At 39.7% G+C, this 23,254-nt stretch overlaps 1 protein-coding gene across 3 annotated transcripts in view; it reads left to right on the top strand.

Annotated features, from left to right (window-relative positions):
* The window catches only part of SLC17A5 (solute carrier family 17 member 5), an 89,511-nt gene that overhangs the window by 50,866 nt on the left and 15,391 nt on the right, over positions 1–23,254 (top strand). For 2 of the 3 annotated variants that reach the window (XM_040239041.1, XM_040239042.1), the window contains exons 8-10: positions 5,233–5,365; positions 6,755–6,902; positions 20,764–20,854. In XM_040239041.1, coding sequence (XP_040094975.1) covers positions 5,233–5,365; positions 6,755–6,902; positions 20,764–20,854 — 372 coding nt within the window. The remainder of the gene's footprint in view (positions 1–5,232; positions 5,366–6,754; positions 6,903–20,763; positions 20,855–23,254) is intronic. The other variant, XM_040239043.1, reaches the window with a different exon arrangement.

The raw sequence follows: 23,254 nt of genomic DNA, 5'->3' as shown, positions 1-23,254 counted from the left end.
TCTTGATTCAGGGTCTCTTGGCTAGTATCCCCTTTAACTGTGAAGATCTTACTAGTGCCCAGTAACATGCCAGGATCTCAGATGACAAATACAGGTGGTACTCTGTGCGTGTGTGTATGTTAGTCACTCAGTCATGTCTGACTCTTGATGACCCTATGGACTGTAGCCCACCAGGCTCCTCTGTCCATGGAATTCTCCAGGTAAGAATACTGGAGTGGGTAGCCATTCCCTTCTCCAGGGGATCTTCCCTGATCCAGGGATCGAACCCTGGTCTCCTGCATTACAGGCAGATTCTTTACTGTCCGAGCTACCAGGGTAGCCCTGCAGGTGATACTGTATTCCCTTGTAAAAGGGATGGTGTCAGGACTCTGCTGGCAGCCTAGTGGGGTGTTGGAAGACACAAGATGATTGTACAGAGGTTGCTCTGTAGTGCTATCCAGGCTTGGCAGAGCTATAGTTGTAAAGCCGTATAAGACAGATCTCCCCAAAACTGTCAGTTCCTTCTGATCTCATCAAACGGAGACAATTCCTATTATTTCTATGTTGATGGATTTTGTCTCTAAAGAAATTGAAGAAAAGCATAAAGAGAAAGAGGCATAGTTTGTAAGAAAACTTGGTAGTGTTTTTTGTCTTCAAATGAAAGATGAATCAAAGGCATAAATGTTAGGAGTTAAAATGATAAAACTCTTAGAAGTGTACATCTTTGTGACCTGGGACTGGACAACAACTTCTCACATATGACCCCAAAAGCACGCATGACCAAAAGAAAAAAGTGATAAGTTGGGCTTCATCAGAATTGAAAGCTTTTGTGCCTCAAAGGATATCATCAAGAATGAAAACCCACTGAATGGGAGAAAATATTTGCAAATCATATACTTGATAAGGATTAAGTATTCCAGATATGTAAAGAATTTATACAACTCAATAATCAAAAGATAAGTAACCCAATTCTTTTAATGGGCAAAGGATTTAAATAGACATTTCTCCAAAGAAAATATGAAAATGACCAATAAGCCAGATGTAAAGATGCTCAACACTATTATTCGATACAGAAATGGAACTCAAAACCATAATGAGATGCCACTTCACGCCTATTAGAATAAAAAAAAAATAAAACAGGAAATAACAAGTGCTGGTAAGGATGCAGAGGAAACAGATCCCTCATACATTGCTGGTAGGATGTGAAGTGTAGCTGCCATGGAAATCAGTTTGGCAGTTCATCCAAAAGTTAAACATGAAGTTATTATGACCCAATAATTCCGTTCCTGAGTCTATACCCAAGAGAACTAAAAACATATGTGCACGCAAAGACATGTACATGTACACAAAAGCTTATAACATCATTATTCATAATAACCAAGAGGTGGAAACAACCCAAATGATATCTGCTGATGAACAGATAAAGAAAATACGGTATATTCCCCCAAGAACTATTACTGAGCCAGAGTGGAAACACTGGAAGAAAAAGTAGCAGCCTGGGTGGTGAATGTAGATAGTAAGGCTGACTGCACAACTGCAATGGTTACCTGGACCTAACGCTATCCACACTGTTAAAATGAACCTTTCACTCACCTCACTTCCAGAGCATACTGAAAACGTTGGCCACGTGGACCAAACCTTAAACTTCACCTAGACAGCTAAGCTGTGAGGAACTCCTCCGGCTACTTTTGAAAAACAAAATCCATTATACTGAAATATATCCACCATTTGCGTTAACAGAAGTCAAACTGAACTGAGGCTTTACCCATAGCTTGGAATGGATTTGTTGCAAGCAACTTCATTTTTCCTAAGCTTTCTGTTGACAGAGTTTGACTGTCGTCTCCTGCAGTAGTGACAAATTGCATGCAAATTTAAGGATCATTCCACTTGATCCTTCTTTTCGAAAATTTCCCAGGAGAACTATAAAAAGAATGCAGTATCAATAGCTGACTGGTAATTAGTATATGTACTTAATTGCCTTCATTTATTTTTCATTAATATTTTTTTAGTTCTGTAATGAGAGGCTTTCAAACTAGAATCTTAAAAAAAAAACTAGAATCTTTTTTCTTGACATTTTCATACCAAAACAAAACAAACAAAAAGAGGCCTTTTCTTTTTGAATCAAAATTTAAAGAAATGTGAATAGAGTTTGAAAATAATTCTTTTGTTATATAGAAGCTTCTTTTTTAATGTTTTTTCCTTGAAAAATCAGCATACTACATTCATAAAACAGCCTGTGTTCAAAATAAAGCTTGATTTGAGATGCATTGTATTTAAAATTATAATCTCATTAATTTAAAAGTTTAAAGATCTGATCATTTGTTATAAGCTTGCTTTGTTATATGTTCAGTTTTGTTAATTATCATCACTTTTACTTTTTCCTCATTTTTTCCTAGTGTCTCTATTTCTTACAACTCAGTGAGAGTTGAAGCAGTATCTGTTGGCCTATTTTGAATATTAACATTTTGGAATCAATTTTTTAAATAAATGAATACAAGGGACTATATCCTTGAACAGAATGCTTAATAACTATGGAAGACGCACATGGACGTATATATGTGGTATAAATGTTGAAGATTTTAGCAGTTTTAGGTTGAGTTTTTACCACTGCAATTTTAAGTGGAAAAAGTAACTAGTGATTGTTGGTCTTAGCCCAGCAGAGGACAAGGCCAAGATCAGAAAACTCTCTTCTCTATTTGTTACAGTTATTCTGTGTAAGGTTCTGCCACAAACAACAGATGTCATCCCACTCTGCAGAATTCTTTTTTAGTATCTCTTACTTAAATTATTTATTTATTTGGCTGAACTGGGTCTTAGTTGCAGCATGTGAACTGTTAGCTGTGGCATGTGGGATCTAGTTCCCTGACCAATGATTGAACCCCAGGCCCCTTGCTTTGGGAGCTAGAGTATTGGCCACTGAACCGCCAGGGAAGTCCCCCACTATGCAAAATTCTAAATGGAATAAATTTAAAGAAGAAATTACTCAATACCAGAAAAAAAAAAAATTCAACCAAAGAAGTTGAACTAGAAGCATACAACATCTGAAAATAGATCACAAATTGTGATAAAAAATTAAATTTTTTCTTAAGCACACTTAAATTTAAAATATTAACAAATTTTGCTGATCTATTCCATTAATATACTTAGATAGAATTATTACCAGATTTACTAGATGGAATGTATTTATTCGATAGATGGGATTTATTTATTAGACAAATAGAATTTATTTATTAGATAAAATTATTACCATGATGGGATGGCCACATGTATACCTATGGCCGATTCATGTTGAACTGTGGCAAAAACCATCACAATATTGTAAAGTAATTATCCTCCAGTTAAAATAATTTTAATAAATAAAAAAGTAAATAAAAAATATTTCTCAAAAGCTTAAAGAGAGTTCATAGTAATAATAAAATAGTTAATAATAAATTAATTAGTAATAATAATAATGGTAATAATAAAATAACAAAATCAACAACTATAGCAACAGAGAGAAAAGAAACAAAAATCCAGAACCAACTACAGAACAAATTAAAATATAAGAATAATAATAATTGTTCTTCTTGGAAAAACAAGTATTATTACCAGATTTTAATATCAGTGATAAAATATCTTTCTACCTTTTTTGTGTTTGTACATCTCTAACAGGTGTACCCATCTCTCTCAGACTAAAGTGTTCTCTTTTTAACTTTTTACTTTGTATTGGGGTATAACCAATTAACAGACAATCTTGTGATAGTTTCAGGTGAACAGAAAAGGAACTCAGCCAAACATATACATTTATCTATTCTCCCCCAAACTTCCCTTCTATCCAGATTGCCACATAACGTTGAGCAGAGTTCCCTGTGCTGTACAGTAGGTCCTTGTTGGTTATCCATTTTAACTACAGTAGCGTGTACATGTCCATCCCAGACTCCCTAACTATCCCTTACATCCATCTTCCCCCCTCCCCAGCAACCATAAGTTCATTCTCTTAAGTCTGTGTCTGTTTCTGAAAAACCTTTGTTTTTATCAAAATTGGGCCATTTAGGCTTGGACCTCAGGTTGTGCTTAAAGGAAAAACGAATAGAAGAAAGGGAAATTTTTTTGAGTATGCTTTCTTCATTTTACAGAATGGGTGATTTCCTGAAAAGCAGTCAAATCAGAATGAATAACACATTTCCATGAGACATGCTGTTTCATATCTCATGGTTTTTTCATTTTGTTTAGGTGGTGTTGTAGAGGAAGAGAAGAGGGGAAAAATAGAGCTCTCTCTATCACCCACCACCTTTGTCCTCTGCTCCAAGCATGTGCAAGTGCTCCAGGCACTGTTTTTTTATTTTTTATTTTTCCAGGCACTGTTTTTTCAAACTGCATCTTCTTTATGTTGCATACTTTAATTTCAGAACAAAATAAACAAAAAAGACAACACGCAACATTCAAACCCCATGTCAGACGTGGAAAGGAATAGAGCTTGGGGCCCTCGTATCCTGCCTTAGACAGAAGGACAGAACTGAAACCACTAGACATCAGCAGAGGGAGCTGGGTGGGCCAGGGCCACTGGGGCCACGGCCCGGAGAGTCACAGGGACCCAGTACAGAGGGGACAAAGTCCGATGAGCAACTCCTCATCTACTTCTTCCGTGTGTCCTCGTCACCCTGGATAGGGGCGGAGGGCTGGGTGGAGGAGGGGGAGCCAGCAGCCCTGGGCTCCTCTTCTGTCTCTTCACCTTCAGCAGCGCCCGGCACTGATGCAGTTGAAGTAGGTCTGGGCATCCTCAAGCAAGAAGCCGGAAGAGAGCAGTTTCTAACAGCATCTGGATGGTGCTCACTTGAAAACAATTCATTAAGCTGTGCATTTGACTTATGTGATTTTCTCTGAATTTTATTTTATAATTTAAAAATGTTTTCAAAATAAATAAATTAAGACTGTCCTGTGGGAGAAAGCCCTAGGCTAATAGGAATACATCCTCTCACTGAAGCTAGAGCCCAAATCCCAAAATAGCATTCAAGATCACTCTAAGCAAACTAGACTATGGGGAGCTCTGGTTCCCTGTAAGACAGGCTCTTTGGGACTGCATTGAGCTGAATCCCGGAATCCTTCTAAAAACTGAACTTATTTACTGTATTATATAAAAATTAGCAGAATGCTGCTATGTATTTGCTTTCATGTGGTGGTAGGGGTGTGTGTGTGTGTGTGTGTGTGTGTGTGTGTGTGATTTTGGTTCTTTTTCCCTCCATAATTAATCTTGGATCTTCTTCTTCCTTCCAGAATGGGTTTTTATCTGCAGTCCCTTATTTAGGCTGTTGGTTATGTATGATCCTGTCGGGTCAAGCTGCTGACAATTTAAGGGCAAGGTGGAATTTTTCAACTCTGTGGGTTCGAAGAGTTTTTAGCCTTATAGGTACGTAAAAATGAATCATGTTGTTTTGGTTTATAATTATTTACTGTGTTTACATTGAAAGGCAAAGTAAAAGTGATAATATTAGTTATTTGTTCACATATCAAAACAATATATTTTAGCACACGTAGTACATGTCTGTATAAGATGGTTCTTTTTGAATGATGCATTTTGAGGATTAAGATTTATAATATCCTGTTATCTCTACCATACTCTTACAGCTATTAAAAAAATGGCTTGCTTTGCTAAATATCTTCCCCAGAATTTTTATAAATCATTTTGTTTTCAACTCTAAGTTTGCAATGAAAATAAGAAAGTCTCCATCCCTTTTCTATTTTAAATTTCAATCAAAAATATATACTAGCATCATTATAGCAAATGAGGACCCATAAATCAAAGAACTCAAAGGAACCTTAAATAATCATGTTTCAGACTCTAATTTCAGAAAAGTGAATTTTAAAACGATGTAAGACAACTAATAAGTTCCTTGATTGCAGTATCTACAAATACAGCATTTCCATCATCACAGAGAGTTGCTGGATGGTCCTGCTATAGGCACAGAAAACACAGCAGCTGCTCGTTACACTCCTTCCTATATTACTTTTATGTGATGCTTAACTGCCTGTAATAAACTCTGCATACCACTTTCAGTTGTCAAAACCTAGATGGAGTATTTTCCTAACCTTATCTAACAAAGTTTATTATTTAGTTTACCTTCTTTGGTAATGTGAATTTTAAATCATGTTCTGTATCAACTGTTGCCTCTCTCTGGAACTATATGTTTTAGTCATTCTCTTGCTTTTTTCTCAAACATTGTAGAACTTTAGCTGAGTCCTGGTCACATGTAAATTTAATAACATTGCATAAAGAGATTTTTTAACTTTTATAATAGTTTCATTAATTCCATATATTTTCCAGCACTTTTTATTTCAGTTCAGTTCAGTTCAGTCACTTAGTCAGTCGTGTCTGACTCTTTGCGACCCCATGGACTACAGCATGCCAGGCTTTCCTGTCTATCACCAACTCCTGGAGCATGCTCAAACTCATGTGCATTGAGTCAGTGATGTCATCCAACCATCTCATCCTCTGTCGTCCCCTTCTCCTCCCGCCTTCAATCTTTCGCAGCATCAGGGTCTTTTCAAATGAGTCGGTTCTTCGCATCAGGTGGCCAAAGTATTGGAGTTTCAGCTTCAGTATCAGTCCTTCCAAAGAATATTCAGGACTGATTTCCTTTATGAAACTATGATTGAAGCTGAATCTTCCAGGCAGTACAATGTTTCTACAGTAGGTGGCAGTAATATCAAATCTCAGATTTATGCTATATTGAAGAGCAAGCAAATACTAATGCTGTGGCTTGTTTTTTTTTTTCTTTCTATAACGTTTTAACTCCAGGGATGATTGGGCCTGCGATATTCCTGGTCGCCGCAGGATTTATAGGCTGCGATTATTCCTTGGCTGTTGCATTCCTAACCATATCAACAACACTGGGAGGCTTTTGCTCTTCTGGCTTTAGCATCAACCATCTGGACATTGCTCCTTCGTGAGTACTGATTTAAGATTGGTTCAGATTAACTTTAAGTTATTATTTAAATTATTAATCATTATTTAATCATTATTCATCATTAATTGTAGTGAATTATGCATAACATAAACTTTACTATTGATACCATTTTAAAAATATTTTAGAAGTTCTCATGTATTTTTATTTATTTATTTATTTTTTAACTTTTAATTTTGTTTTGGGATATAGCCAATTAAAAATGTCGTGAAAGTTTCAGGTGAAGAGCTAAGGGACTCAGCCAAATATATACATGTATCCATTCTCCCCCAAAACCCCCTCCTACCCAGGCTTCCAAATAACACTGAACAGAGTTCCTTGTGCTACAGAGTAGGTCCTTGTTGGTTACCCATTTTAAATATAACAGAGTGTACATGTCCATCCCATATTTCCTAATTATCCCTTCATTAAGTGCATCCATTCACACTGTCGTGCAACCAGCAACATGATCCATTCAAGAACTCTTTATTTTTCTTATTTTTTAAAAATATTTGTTTCTTTATTTAGTTATGCTGGTTCTTCATTGCTGCTCAGGCTTTGTTCTAGTTGGGGAGAACAAGTTCTGCTCTCTGGTTGCAGTGTGCTGGCTTCTCGTTGTGCTGGCTTCTCTTGTGGAACAAGGGCTGTAGGGTGTCTGCTGGCTCAGTAGTTGTGGCACAAAGACTCAGCTGCCCCGAGGCACATGGGATCCTCCTGGACCAGGAATCAAACCCACGTCTCCTGCATTGGCAGGCAGATTCTTTACCACAGAACCACCAGGGAAGCGCGTTCCAGAACTCTTTTTTATCTTCCCAAGCTGAAACCCTGGACCCATTAAACACTAACTCCCATTCTTCCTCCCTCACCCCCAATCCCTGGCAACTGCCTTTCTACTATTTTTTTGTGTCTATGAATTTGACTGCCCTAAGACTGACTTAAATCCTTAAACGAAGTTTCAGTTTACATAATAATTAAAGCATGAAGTAGTTTTTAAATTTAAACGTTTAACTATCATCACCTCTGTAAAAACATTACATACACCGCCCAGTTAGAATAGGACCTTTGTGAAGGCAGAGTTCTTCAGAGTCTTAACATTCTCAGGGCTCACCATGGAGCTTGGCCCATGGTGAGCATTTAGTTGGTTGGATGAATGCCCAAGACCAGACCAAGTTGTTTGTCCAATTATGATCTTACCTATGTGCAAATATATTTGTTTAGTACTTGATAGCATATAAACCATCTTCACAAACATTATCTTGTTTGATCCTTAAAGCATCCCTTTGAGAAAGGCATTCATGACCTGTTTTATGACTGAGAAAACTCAGATTCAGAGAGGTCAAGTGACTCATTTGTATCACTCAGCTAATAAATGATAGAGCCAAAACTTCCCCTAGGATCCTACTTTTAAGCCCAAATTCTTTAAATAGCTATTTCTCTGGAACTATTCTTTGGGCCACATTCTTCTAGAATTCTTTTGTGCCAGTTGACACAAGGTAGATGGGGGGACTGTGTGAATATTTTAACCCAGAGGATTTGGTACATGTAATGTTTTAAAAATAATGAATATGATATTTATTTTTATTTATTTTTATTTTTTTCAATAAAAGTAGTTAGGTTTTTTTAATTAATTAATTTATTTATTTATTTTTATTTTACTTTACAATTTTGTATTGGTTTTGCCATACATTGACATGAATCCACCATGGGTGTACATGCGTTCCCAAACGATATTTATTTTTAGAGAAAAGACAAGTAGTCTTCTACCCCCTACCCCCAATTTTTCACACCTAGACTACCTCAGAATCTTCCTATTCCTATTAATCCTCAGTCTCCCATCCCTTCAATAAATACTTCTAGATAATCCAGTTTCTTCTTTTGTGTAAGAAGTCCAAAAAGGCGCCTCAGGATCAGAGTCTTTGTATGCCTGGCTCCAGGCAGAGTCCTGTCTGCTGTTCCATAATGCCTTCCACTGGGATTCATTCTCAGCCTCTTGTCCGTTTCCTTTCCTCCCCATCCATATGAATCCTCCCCAGCTCACATCCTAGTTCTTCATAAAGCCTTTCCAGACCTTTGTGCTTTTTTTTCCTCTTCCTTTTCTCAGTTTATAATTTTATGCTGTATATCATAGCTTCAGTTCAGTCGCTCAGTTGTGTCCAGCTCTTTGCGAACCCATGAATTGCAGCACGCCAGGCCTCCCGGTCCATCACCAACTCCCGGAGTTTACTCAGACTCACGTCCATCGAGTCAGTGACGCCATCCAGCCATCTCATCCTCTGTCATCCCCTTCTCCTCCTGCCCCCAATCCCTCCCAGCATCAGAGTCTTTTCCAATGAGTCAACTCTTCACATGAGGTGGCCAGAGTACTGGAGTTTCAGCTTTAGCATCATTCCTTCCAAAGAAATCCCAGGGCTGATCTCCTTTAGAATGGGCTGGTTGGATCTCCTTGCAGTCCAAGGGACTTTCAAGAGTCTTCTCCAACACCACAGTTCAAAAGCATCAATTCTTCAGTGCTCAGCCTTCTTCACAGTCCAACTCTCACATCCATACATGACCACAGGAAAAACCATAGCCTTGACTAGAGGGACCTTAGTCGGCAAAGTAATGTCTCTGCTTTTGAATATGCTATCTAGGTTGGTCATAACTTTTCTTCCAAGGAGTAAGTGTCTTTTAATTTCATAGCTGCAATCACCATCTGCAGTGATTTTGGAGCCACAAAAAATAAAGTCTGACACTGTTTCCCCATCTATTTCCCATGAAGTGATGGGACCAGATGCCATGATCTTCGTTTTCTGAATGTTGAGCTTTAAGCCAACTGTTTCACTCTCCTCTTTCACTTTTATCAGGAGACTTTTTAGTTCCTCTTCACTTTCTGCCATAAGGGTGGTGTCATCTGCATATCTGACGTTATTGATATGTCTCCCGGCAATCTTGATTCCAGCTTGTGTTTCTTCCAGTCCAGCGTTTCTCATGATGTACTCTGCATATAAGTTAAATAAGCTGGGTGACAATATACAGCACTGACGTACTCCTTCTCCTATTTGGAACCAGTCTGTTGTTCCATGTCCAGTTCTAACTGTTGCTTCCTGACCTGCATACAGATTTCTCAAAAGGCAGGTCAGGTGGTCTGGTATTCCCATCTCTTTCAGAATTTTCCACACTTTATTGTGATCCACACAGTCAAAGGCTTTGGCATAGTCAATAAAGCAGAAATAGATGTTTTTCTGGAACTCTCTTGCTTTTTCCATGATCCAGCAGATGTTGGCAATTTGATCTCTGGTTCCTCTGCCTTTTCTAAAACCAGCTTGAACATCTGGAAGTTCACGGTTCACGTATTGCTGAAGCCTGTCTTGGAGAATTTTGAGCATTACTTTACTAGTGTGTGAGATGAGTGGAATTGTGCAGTAGTTTGAGCATTCTTTGGCATTGCCTTTCTTTGGGATTGGAATGAAAACTGACCTTTTCCAGTCCTGTGGCCACTGCTGAGTTTTCCAAATTTGCTGGCATATTGAGTGCAGCACTTTCACAGCATCATCTTTCAGGATTTGAAATAGCTCAACTGAAATGCCGTCACCTCCACTAGCTTTGTTCATAGTGATGCTTTCTAAGGCTCATTTGACTTCACATTCCAGGATGTCTGGCTGTAGGTGAGTGATCACATCATCATGATTATCTTGGTCATGAAGATCTTTTTTGTACAGTTCTTCTGTGTATTCTTGCCACCTCTTCTTAATATCTTCTGCTTCTGTTAGGTCCATACCATTTCTGTCCTTTATCAAGCCCATCTTTGCATGAAATGTTCCCTTGGTATCTCTAATTTTCTTGAAGACATCTCTAGTCTTTCCCATTCTGTTGTTTGCCTCTATTTCTTTGCATTGATCACTGAAGAAGGCTTTCTTATCTCTTCTTGATATTCTTTGGAACTCTGCATTCAGATGCTTATATCTTTCCCTTTCTCCTTTGCTTTTTGCCTCTCTTCTTTTCACAGCTATTTGTAAGGCCTCCCTAGACAGCCATTTTGCTTTTTTGCATTTCTTTTCCATGGGGATGGTCTTGATCCTGGTCTCCTGTACAATGTCACGAACCTCATTCCATAGTTCATCAGGCACTCTATCTATCAGATCTAGGCCCTTAAATCTATTTCTCACTTCTACTGTATAATCATAAGGGATTTGATTTAGGTCATACCTGAATGGTCTAGCGGTTTTCCCTGTTTTCTTCAATTTGAGTCTGAATTTGGTAATAAGGAGTTCATGATCTGAGCAACAGTCAGCTCCTGGTCTTGTTTTTGTTGGCTGTATAGAGCTTCTCCATCTTTGGCTGCAAAGAATATAATCCATCTGATTTCGGTGTTGACCATCTGGTGATGTCCATGTGTAGAGTCTTCTCTTGTGTTGTTGGAAGAGGGTGTTTGCTATGACCAGTGCATTTTCTTGGCAAAACTCTATTATTGCCCTGCTTCATTCCGCATTCCAAGGCCAAATTTGCCTGTTACTCCAGGTGTTTTTTGACTTCCTACTTTTGCATTCCAGTCCCTTATAATGAAAAGGACATCTTTTGGGGGTGTTAGTTCTAAAGGGTCTTGTAGGTCTTCATAGAACCGTTCAACTTCAGCTTCTTCAGTGTTACTAGTTGGGTCATAGACTTGGATTACTGTGATATTGAATGGTTTGCCTTGGAAATGAACAGAGATCATTCTGTCGTTTTTGAGATTGCATCCAAGTACTGCATTTCAGACTCTTTTGTTGACCATGATGGCTACTCCATTCCTTCTAAGGGATTCCTGCCCACAGTAGTAGATATAATGGTCATCTGAGTTAAATTCACCCATTCCAGTCCATTTTAGTTCGCTGATTCCTAGAATGTCGACGTTCACCCTTGCCATCTCTTGTTTGACCACTTCCAATTTATCTTGATTCATGGACCTGACATTCCTTGTTCATAGCTTGATTTGTAATTATTTCTGAATGTAACTCTTCTCTTTCTTCTTGCCCCAATCTGTTTGGGAGCTTTCTCAGACTGAGACATCTTATATATCCATATCACAACTTCTGCACAAGGCGAAGCACCCCCAGTCCATAGTTGCTGAGTGGTTGATGTACATGATCATACTCAAAAAAACAGGAGCTTCCATCTACATACCCTTAACAGTGGGGAACCAAGGAAAGAAAAGAAATGACACTTGGATAAAGGGCCAAGAACCAATTTGAAACAAAAGATAGCCAGGCAGAAGCTCTTGTGCTGTCACCTCTGAGGGTTCAGGGCCCACGTCTGTCCTGTTGACCCCCGGCAGTACTGTGCAAGGCCATTGGCAGTGCTGTCGAACAATTACATGCACGGAAGAAGGAAAATAGATTTTCTTCTTTTATTATTTTATTTATTTATTTTCGGTTGTGCTGGGTCTTTGTTGCTGTGTGGGCTTTCTTTGAATTGTGGTGAGTGGGGCTGACTCTAGTTTCGGTGTGCAGGCTTCTCGTTGTGATGGATCCTCTTGCTGCAGAACAAAGCTCTTGGGCACGTGGGCTTCCGTAGTTGCAGGTACTGAGCTTTACAGCACAGGCATAATAGTTGGGGTGATTTGCTTCCCAGTACTGGCATCTTCCAGGACCAGGGATCAAACTGGTGTCTCCTGTGTTGGCAGGCAGATTCTTTACCACTGAGCCACCAGGGAAGCCTGGAAAACAGATTTTCGTATTCAGTATGATGAGAAAATCCTTTCTAAAAAACTATTTGTGTATTGACCTTACTGTGTGTCAATCAACATTTTGCTTTAATGCTCTTTCTTATGAGAAACAGGGGAAGAATTTTGTGAACTTTACAAGCTAGAAAATGTTAAGTATACATGTTGTTGAGTTTAGAACTAAAGGAGTTTTAGAATTCCCCAGTGGTCCAGTGGTTAAGGCTCCTCACTTCTAGTGCAGGGTACACAAGTTCAATCCCTGTTAAGGGAGCTGTTAATAAGATCCAACATGCCATGCAGGGCAACCAAAAAAATTTTTTTAATTAAAAAAAACTAAAGGAGCTTAACATAGTAAGGAAAGAGAAGAAGAATACTTGAAAAGTAAATTAACCTCAAGAAAACCTTGTTAAATATAGTGACAGTTTGAAAGATCGGATACAAGCATAACTGGAATAATTTAGAGCCCGTTGACATGGAAGGAGTGAAGGAGTAAGAAGCCTTTTCAGTGGAAGGGCCCAAGCAGGAGCCCGAGGGCCTAAACACATCTCTGCTCGGGACTTGAGGCGGACGTGGTATTCACAAAGTAGACTAAGTCTCATTACAGAAAAGGATTCAAGGCATCGCAATAATTACAGGACTGAAATATGTTCCCTTATGCGATTGATTAGAAAAGGAATCTGGAAAGGATTTCCCTGGAAGTAAGTTAAACGAGTGACATTGTTTTTATAAACTACAGTGTATAGTTTATACATGCAGCGTATACAGCGCATAGTTCGTACGTGCCGTGTATACAGCACGTAGTTCGTACAAGCAGGGTATACAGTGCATAGTTCGTACGTGCTGTGTATACAGCGCATAGTTCCTACGTGCCGTGTATACAGTGTATAGTTTATACAGTGTATAATTTTATCATAGAAAGTTAAAACTATGAAAGATTTAGAGTATTCTTATCTATGCAGACTGTGGTCCATGGACCACTGGCATCATTACATGAGAGCTTGTGCAAAATGAAGATTCTCAGGAATCTCTCCAGACTTAGTGAACCAGAATCTATGTCTTTAGATCATCAAGGATTTAAAGGATCCTTTATACCCCTGTGTTTTCAAGCATGAGGCCCAGGGCTGGCCCAGTCCTCTAGTGCATACAACAAATGTCTATATAGTACCAGTTGTACATTCAACCCTCCACATGGCACTATAGAAAATAAAACCCAGCTCCTGCTCACAAGGCAATCAGTCTAGTTTGGGAAAGAAACAATAAAAAATAATTGTAGTAAGTTATGATGATAATTCATTCTTTCAGCAAATACTTATCACGTGCCTACCTACTAAGTGTCAGCCAAAACAGCCCAGCTCTGGCCTGTGGAACCCTTAGTCTAGGGTGGTGGACATGAAAGAAACAAATAAAAACTAACTTTTTGAAGAGAAAGTAAGAGAATGTAATAGGGGGCATAAGGCAGATCAGGGAGCAAGGGAAGTTCTCTCTGAGGAACTGATACTTATTTAAGCTAAAGCCTCAACGATCAGCAAGAAGTTAGGCAAAAAGGAAGTAGTGTTCTTGACAGGAGAATTTACATGGCAGGAAGAGGAAATTGGTGTGTGTCTCTGTCTGCTTGGGCTGCCAGAATAAAACACACAGACTGAGTACCTTAAACAACAGAAATTTTCTTACAGTTCTAGAGGCTAGAATTCCCATCAAGGTGCCGACACCTTGGTTTCTGGTGAGGACTCTTCCTGGTTTGCAGAAGGGCCAGCTCCTTGCCCTGTGCTCACACAGCCTTTCCCTGGGTACATGTGCATGAGTATGTGCAGAGAGAGAGCTCTGATGTCTCTCACTCTTCTTATAAGGGCATCAGCTTTGTCAGATTAGAGTCCCGCTCCTTATGATCTCATTTAACCTCTATCACCTCGTAAAGAGCCTGTCTCCAAATGCAATCACATTGAGGGTCAAGACTTTAACATATGAATTTTGGAAGCACATAGACATTCAGTCCAAAACTCTATATTTCACTTAACTGAGAGGTCACTTGTGGCTGAGATGTAGGGAAGAAAGCCACTGGGGAGTAAGTAGGGGCCTATAGTAAGTATTTTAGATTGTATCCAAAGCAAGTAGGAAGTGACCTTCTCTGGTCACTTTTAAGGTCACTCTTGTGTGAACAAATACAAGCAGAGAAAACCAATTAGGAGGCTATTGCAGTAACCCAGGGAGGAGGTGGTGATGGCCTAGAATGGAGATAAGAGATGTAAAAAGGTAGATAGATTTGAGATCTTTGTAAGTACAATAGAAGTGACTTGACAGTAGATTAGACCTGAAGAGTAAAGAAGATACCCATGATGATGCATGCATGCTCAGTCGCCTCAGTTGTGTCCAACTCTTTGTGACCCTATGGACTGTAGCCTGCCAGGCTCCTCTGTCCATGGAATTCTCCAGGCAGGAATACTGCTGGAGTGGGTTACCATGCTCGCCTCCAGGGGATATTCCCAACCCGGGGATAGAATCCACATCCCTTGCATCTGCTGCACTGGCAGGCAGATTCTTTACCCACTGAACCACCTGTTGTTGTTGTTTAGTCGCTCAGTCGTGTCCAACTCTTTTAGACCCCGCACTGCAGCACACCAGGCTTCCCTGTCCTTCAGTATCTCGCGGAGCTTGCTGAAACTCATGTCCACTGAGTTGGTGATGCCATCCAACCATCTCATCCTCTGTCATCCCCTTCTCCTCCTACCTTAAATATTTCCCAGCATCAAGGTCTTTTCTAATGAGTCAGCTCTTCACATTAGGTGGCCGAAGTATTGGAGCTTCAGCTTCAGCATCAGTCCTTCCAATGAATATTCAGGACTGATTTCCTTTAGGATTGACTGGTTTGATCTCCTTGCAGTCCAAGGGACTCTCAAGAGTCTTCTCCAACACCACAGTTCAAAAACATCAATTCTTTGGTGCTTTATGTCCAAGTCTTTATGGTCCAACTCTCACATCCAAACATGACTACTGGAAAAACCATAGCTTTGACTATACAGACTTTTGTTGGCAAAGTAATATCTCTGCTTTATAATATGCTGTCTACGTTTGGCATAGCTTTTCTTCCAAGGAGCAAGTATCTTTTAATTTCATGGCTGCAGTCACCATCTGCAGTGATTTTGGTGCCCAAGACAGTAAAGTGTGTCACTGTTTCCATTGTTTCCCCATCTATTTCCCATGAAGTGATGGGACCAGATGCCGTGACCTTTGTTTTTTGAATGTTGGGTTTAAGTCAACTTTTTCACTCTCCTCTTTCACTTTCATCAAGAAGCTCTTTAGTTCCTCTTTGCTTTCTGCCATAAGGGTGGTGTCATCTGCATATCTGAGGTTATTGATATTTCTTCCAGCAATCTTGATTCCAGTCCAGCATTTCTCATGATGTACTCCACATATAAGTTAAATAAGCAGAGTGACAATATACAGCCTTGACACACTCCTGAGCCACGTGGGAAGCCCCTTATTCTGGCGACTAAGTTGTATTACATTTTTGACCCATAGTCTTTCTCATTAAGTAAACTGTAAGCTCCTTGAGAACAGGAGCTATGTTTAGTTCATTACTGGACACAAGGATGCTCTATAGTGGTGGACACAAATGACATACTTAGGAATTTTTTGTTAAGTGAGCCGCCGCAGTGAGAAGCACATGAACTGCAGTGAAGCATAGTGCCTGTTCGCCACAGCCAGAGAAATGCCACGCAGCAGTGAAGACCCAGCTCGGCCAAACATAAATAAATAAATAAAATTTAAGAATTATTTGTTAAATGAATGGATGGATGGGTGGGTGACAGCAGTAGTTGGTGTTTACTATTAAAATGGCTTGAACTCTTGGATCTTCTTCATGCCTTATAATTATAATTGGTTAGAAACTGTGATAAGAATCGACTATGTTCCAAAGAAGACATTAGGGTGAGTGATGTATTTCTTACACATTTGAGGAGTATCTTCATAATCAACAATTTTAGTTCATCCTTTTCCCTCTTATTCTGAGAATAGTCAATAAATTGTGGGAAAATAAGACATAATTTTTAAAAATGTATTCAACAGATTATTATTGACCAAAGTGGTATGTGTCCTGGGCACACCCAGATTCTATCCTCAAGGAGGTTAAAATAATAAACTATAGTTTATTTTTTTAATTTATGTTGGAGTCCAGTTGATTTACAATGTTGTATTAGTTGGACAGCAAGGTGAATCAATTTGCTGTATATGTATATGAATCTATTATATGTATCCATATATCCTCTCTTTTTTAGATTATTTTCCCATGTAGGTCATTATACAGTATTGAGTAGACTTCCCTGTGCTATGTAATAGAGCCTTACTAGTTATCTTTTTTATATATAGTAGTATATGTATGTCAGTCCCAGTCTCACAGTTTGTCTTTCTCCTCCTTTCCCCTCCTGATAACAGTAAGTCTCTTTTCTACATCTGTGACTCTATTTCTGTTTTGTAAATAAGTTCATTTGTACCATTTTTTTAGATTCCACATGCCCATCCATGTTGCTGCAAATGGCATTCTTTCTTTCTTTTTTGTGGTTGAGTAATATTCCATTGAACATATGTACCACATCTTCTTTATCCATTCCTCTGTTGATGGATATTTTATATATCTGTAACAATGCCTTATTGAAAACAGTCATCGCTGAATTCAGAACGTAGGAAAGACCAGTTTTCTCATGCTTAATTTTTTGCTACAAGCCCCAGCATTATAGGTGATAACAATCCAATATTAAGTACTGATTTGGAACCAGACAAATTGAGTAACATTTTATAGTCTTTCTTTCTTTCTTATCTATAGAGTAAAGATAACCTTCCTCTTGGGGTTCCTTTTACTGTTAAAGTGGGATAAGATATAAAAACTACTTAGAACCCTGCCTGGCATAAGGTTTTTCAATAGGCAATCAGTCCTGTTAGCATGTAAATATATGTTGACATGGTATTTTCTAAACCTTTTCTTCTGTGGACTAAGATATATATTTTCTATGGATAATTTTGTTACTCAGATTTCAAAGGATTTGAATAGATTTTTAACTATTAACCCCACAGAATTCTAAGGCTCCAATAGCACAGAATCCAGGCTGAGTCCATACAACAATTTCTTTCCCCCAGGCTCTCATCAATCTTTCATGGCCTTTCTTGCCTAGTGTAATATAAATACTTGAATGAGCTTCTTGGTGCTGACATTTAGAATTTCACAACATTCATCTGCACTTAATATCTGTCACTGAAAAGGCCTGGCAACACTGCAGTCATTTCCTCCTACTGCCAAGGTGTTAATGCTTTAAAAAAAAAAAAAAAAAAAAGGACAAGTTCTGCCAAGGTTGGTTAATTTAAGATCTGCTCCCTAAAGGGCATAAGCCAAAAAGTTCTGAGCTCTTTCGTTTTGTTGTGTACACTGTTTACCTCAGTTTTGAACATAAAATTTGTAATGTTTATAGATAACTGAATTGAGTTTAGCGGGATATTTTATTTAGGCACTGTGTCGATCAACTCAGGATGCCACAAAAATACCATGTGGCTGAGCAGCTTAAAAAACAGAAACTGATCTTCTCACAATTCTGGAGGCTAGAAGTCCGAGGTCAGGGTGCCTGCTGGGTTGCATTCTGGTGAGGGCTGCCCTCACCTTCTCACTATGTCCTCACGTGGCCTTTCCTCCATAGGAGCTCACAGAAACAGAGAGAGCAGCCTGCCTCTCGTCCTTTCCTGGTGAGGCCACCACCCCTGTTAGGTTGGGAGCCTATCTTTATGACCTCACTTAACCTCAATTGCTTCTTAAAAGCCCTGTCTCCAAATACAGTCACATTGCAAGTGTGGGTTGGGGGAGGACACAGTTCTGTCCATAGCAGGCACTTTTCCATGTCTAAAATGGGGCGAGGAATTTCAGATCAGTGGTCTGCAACTGAGGTACTGAGGATCCTAAACCTAACAGAAACAGTATCATCCCACAATAAGACTATGTGGTCTAATTAATACCAAGCTTCTTTAATGTTGACCACAATTTTATTTTATAATATCACTGATTATCTCATTAAAAAGTTGAAAATCTCTAATTGGCCTTTGCATATAACTTGGTGGCTTTTGGGCTTCCCTGGTAGCTCAGCTGGTAAAGAATCCAACTGCAATGCAGGAGACCCCGTTTCGATTGCTGGGTGGAAAAGATCCCCTGGAGAAGGGATAGGCTACCCACTCCAGTATTCATGGGCTTCCCTTGTGGCTCAGATACTAAAGAATCCATGCAATGTGGGAGACCTGGGTTCGATCCCTGGGTTGGGAAGATCCCCTGGAGGAGGGCATATCAACCCACTCCAGTATTCTTACCTGGAGAATCCCCATGGACAGAGGAGGCTGGAGACCATGGGGTCGCAAAGAGTTGGACACGACTGAGCGACTAAACACTGCACACAGCACAGGTGAGTTTTATAAAAAATAATTTATTTGATTAACTAATTTTTAACTCTACCACCACCATTGAGTTTTCATGCTAAAAATATCAAACCTAAATACAATAAACCCTCTAGGATCTCAAGTCTGTAGTCTGCCACGACCCTATGGACTGTAGTCTGCCAGGCTCCTCTGTCCATGGAATTGTCCAGGTCAGAATACTGGAGTGGGTTGCCTGCCATTCCCTTCTCCAGGGAATCTTTCTGACCCAGGGATTGAACCCGGGTCTCCTGCACTGCAAGCAGATTCTTTACTGTCTGAGCCACCAAAGAAGCCCATAGATACTACCAGTGTACAGGAAATACAGGGGAGATAAAGTGAAGTCGCTCAGTCATGTCCGACCCTTTGCAACCCCATGGACTGTAGCCTACCATGCTCCTCTGTCCATGGGATTTTCCAAGTAAGAGTACTGGAGTGGATTGCCATTTCCTTTTCCAGCGGGTCTTCTCAATCCAGGGATCAAACCTGGGTCTCCCACATTGCAGGCAGATGCTTTACCATCTGAGCCATATAGGACTATATCAAATGATGCCTCAGTCTACAAAGTTTAGAATTGTAGGGCCATCTGCAAGACAAAATCCCAAGTTCTTCTGTTAATACACACAACTTAGAATACTGTTCAGCAACCCTAGCATGTAATCCAAAATGTTGCATACTGTATGATCCTTCAGAATCAAGTCCCAGGAGAAGGTACTTTGTCCCTTTGTCTCCAGGGGACAAAGCTCCAGCAGCCGGTGCAGCCAGAGCCCCATAGGACCAGGTATGGGACCTGACCAACTGCAGGTCACACACCATTTCTCTGGTCAGCATATATTGAATTAGCATATATGTTGCACTAGAAATAATAAAGGAGAATAAAACATGAGTTTTCAGGGAGACTATGGGGTCAAAATTAGCAAACTTGAATTAGATAATGATTACCTCTTAAAACATGAAGTACCAGCTTTGAGGACAATAAAGATTCTGAAAAGAATTTTTATCAATAGGCATTTTTGTCATCTACACACAGTTTCAAATGAAACTCAGTTTGTCTATTTCTGGGACAATATGCAGGGATTTAGCTACAGGAAGACATGCAATAAGTTCAACAAATAAGTTGTGAAACTGTGCTTGATATCTCATTTCTATAATAATATATTATTATGTTATTAGATATATTAAAATATATACAGGAAAAAATTAGGATATTTACCACAATGTTACTGTTGATTGTATCTATATAGAAGGATTATAAATAACTTTACTTTCTTCATAGTATTTTTCTTATTTTAAATTTTTAACAATGACATAAATTTCATAATCAGGAAACAAATTCTTTTTTTAACTTCAAAAATTTTAAGATACATGAAGCTTCCTATCTAGATACCATCTTGTATGAAAATCATATCTCGTCACGTCTCCATTTCACTGTAAAAGAGATCATTTCAGTGGCTGTGTTCCTCTATATGATGTTAGAACTACTGAAATACAAGGTTTTCAGCAGCTAACTATTTAGTCCTATTTCAGTAAGACATTGCATTTAGACATAAGATTTCACAGGAGTGCAGCATGGGAATGTAGCTCTCTATGGACAGAAGCTACTTAAATGTGTAACACAGGGGAACTGCCTGGTGGTTCAGTGGTTAAGATTCTGCACTTCCGTTGCAGGGAGTACAGACAAGTCCAATTCCCACCCTCCCCAAAACCTGTGTAACACATTAATAAACCTCTATGAAAATGTTTCTGCAGGTATGCTGGTATTCTCCTGGGCATCACAAATACCTTTGCCACTATTCCTGGAATGATTGGGCCCATCATTGCCAGAAGTCTTACCCCTGAGGTAAGTAGATAACTTACTTATAAACCAAAAAGGTCTAAACAGTTCATTTGAAACTGCACATCTATATCAAAGTTGAGTATATTTAATTAAGGGTGAAATGCTGAATCCCAAAGAAAGGCAATGCCAAAGAATGCTCAAACTACTGCACAATTGCATTCATCTCTGCTGCTGCTAAGTCGCTTCAGTCGTGTCCAACTCTGTGTGACTCCATAGACGGCAGCCCACCAGGCTCCCCCATCCCTGGGATTCTCCAGGCAAGAATACTGGAGTGGATTGCCATTTCCTTCTCCAGTGCATGAAAGTGAAAAGTGAAAGTGAAGTCGCTCAGTCGTGTCCGACTCTTAGCGACCCCATGGACTGCAGCCCACCAGCCTCCTCCATCCATGGGATTTTCCACACTCATCTCACACACTAGTAAAGTAATGCTCAAAATTCTCCAAGCCAGGCTTCAGCCAATACGTGAACCGTGAACTTCCAGATGTTCAAACTGGTTTTAGAAAAGGCAGAGGAACCAGAGATCAAATTGCCAACATCCGCTGGATCATGGAAAAAGCAAGAGAGTTCCAGAAAAACATCTATTTCTGCTTTGTTGACTATGCCAAAGCCTTTGACTGTGTGGATCACAATAAAGTGTGGAAAATTGTTCAAGAGATGGGAATACCAGACCACCTGACCTGCCTCTTGAGAAACCTATATGCAGGTCAGGAAGCACCAGTTAGAACTGGACATGGAACAACAGACTGGTTCCAAATAGGAAAAGGAGTATGTCAAGGCTGTATATTGTCACCCTGCTTATTTAACTTATATGCAGAGTACATCATGAGAAACGCTCTTCTGGAAGAAGCACAGGCTGGAATCAAGATTGCCAGGAGAAATATCAATAACATAAGATATGCAGATGACACCACCCTTATGGCAGAAAGTGAACAGGAACTAGAAAACCTTGATGAAAGTGAAAGAGGAGAGTGAAAAAGTTGGCCTAAAGCTCAACATTCAGAAAACGAAGATCATGGCATCTGGTCCCGTCACTTCATGGGAAATAGATGGGGAAACGGTGGAAACAGTGTCAGATTTTATTTTGGGGGGCTCCAAAATGACTGCAGATGGTGATTGCAGCCATGAAATTAAAAGATGCTTGCTCCTTGGAAGGAAAGTTATGACCAACCTAGATAGCATATTGAAAAGCAGAGACATTACTTTGCCAACAAAGGTCCGTCTAGTCAAGGCTATGGTTTTTCCAGTGGTCATGTATGGATGTGAGAGTTGGACTGTGAAGAAAGCTGAGCACCGAAGAATTGATGCTTTTGAACTGTGGTGTTGGAGAAGACTCTTGAGAGTCCCTTGGACTACAAGGAGATCCAACCAGTCCATTCTAAAGGAGATCAGTCCTGGGTGTTCTTTGGAAGGACTGATGCTAAAGCTGAAACTCCAGTACTTTGGCCACCTCATTCGAAGAGTTGACTCATTGGAAAAGACTCTGATGCTGGAAGGGATTGGGGGCAGGAGGAAAAGGGGACGACCGAGGATGAGATGGCTAGATGGCATCACTGACTCGATGGATGTGGGTCTGAATGACCTCCAGGTGTTGGTGATGGACAGGGAGGCCTGGCGTGCTGCAATTGATGGGGTCGCAAAGAGTCGGACGCGACTGAGCGACTGAACTGAACTGAACTGAAAATGCTGAATGCCTATTCTCGTGCAGTTATTTATAGCAATGAAAAGCTAAATGCCTTAGTAGGTGGGAAAGTATACTTCAAAGAACACTCTGAATTTTAGACAGAACAATAGAACAAAGTTAAATGAAAATCTTGTAACTGAACCTGCACAAGTCCTTAAAAGTTGTGATATTATAGCAGATACATGACTTGTATCTTTGGTTTGAACAAATAAATTTAGCAGTGTAGAATAATTCAAGAAGTGGAACCACAAAGGTATCAGGAAATCATGTGTGAATGAATAAAAACAGTTGACATTATCAAGAACATTTAGAAGAACAGAAGATTTAGCAAAATGTATAGATGTCTTTGGGCTTCCCTGGTGACTCAGTGGTACAGAATCTGCCTGCAGTGCAGGAGACACAGGTTCAATCCCTGAGTCGGGAAGATCCCCTGGAGCAGGGCGTGGCAACTCATTCCAGTATTCTTGACTGGAGAATCCTATGGACAGAGGAGCCTGGCAGACTACATGGCATCACAAAGAGTCAGACACAACTGAAGTGACTTAGCAGGCATGCATAGATGTCTTCACATATTCAAAAGATGGTGACTTCTCTCAACAGTTCCACAAAAGCAGATAGAAGTTGTGAAAGTGAAGTGAAGTCGCTCAGTCATGCCTGACCCTCAGCAACCCCATGGACTGCAGCCTACCAGGCTCCTCCGTCCATGGGATTTTCCAGGCAAG

This window comes from Oryx dammah, unplaced genomic scaffold, assembly GCF_014754425.2.
Source record: "Oryx dammah isolate SB20612 unplaced genomic scaffold, SCBI_Odam_1.1 HiC_scaffold_4, whole genome shotgun sequence".
Taxonomy (NCBI): Eukaryota; Metazoa; Chordata; class Mammalia; order Artiodactyla; family Bovidae; genus Oryx; species Oryx dammah.
Note: the sequence above shows the minus strand (reverse complement) of the source record. Positions and strands in the feature narration are given on the sequence as shown.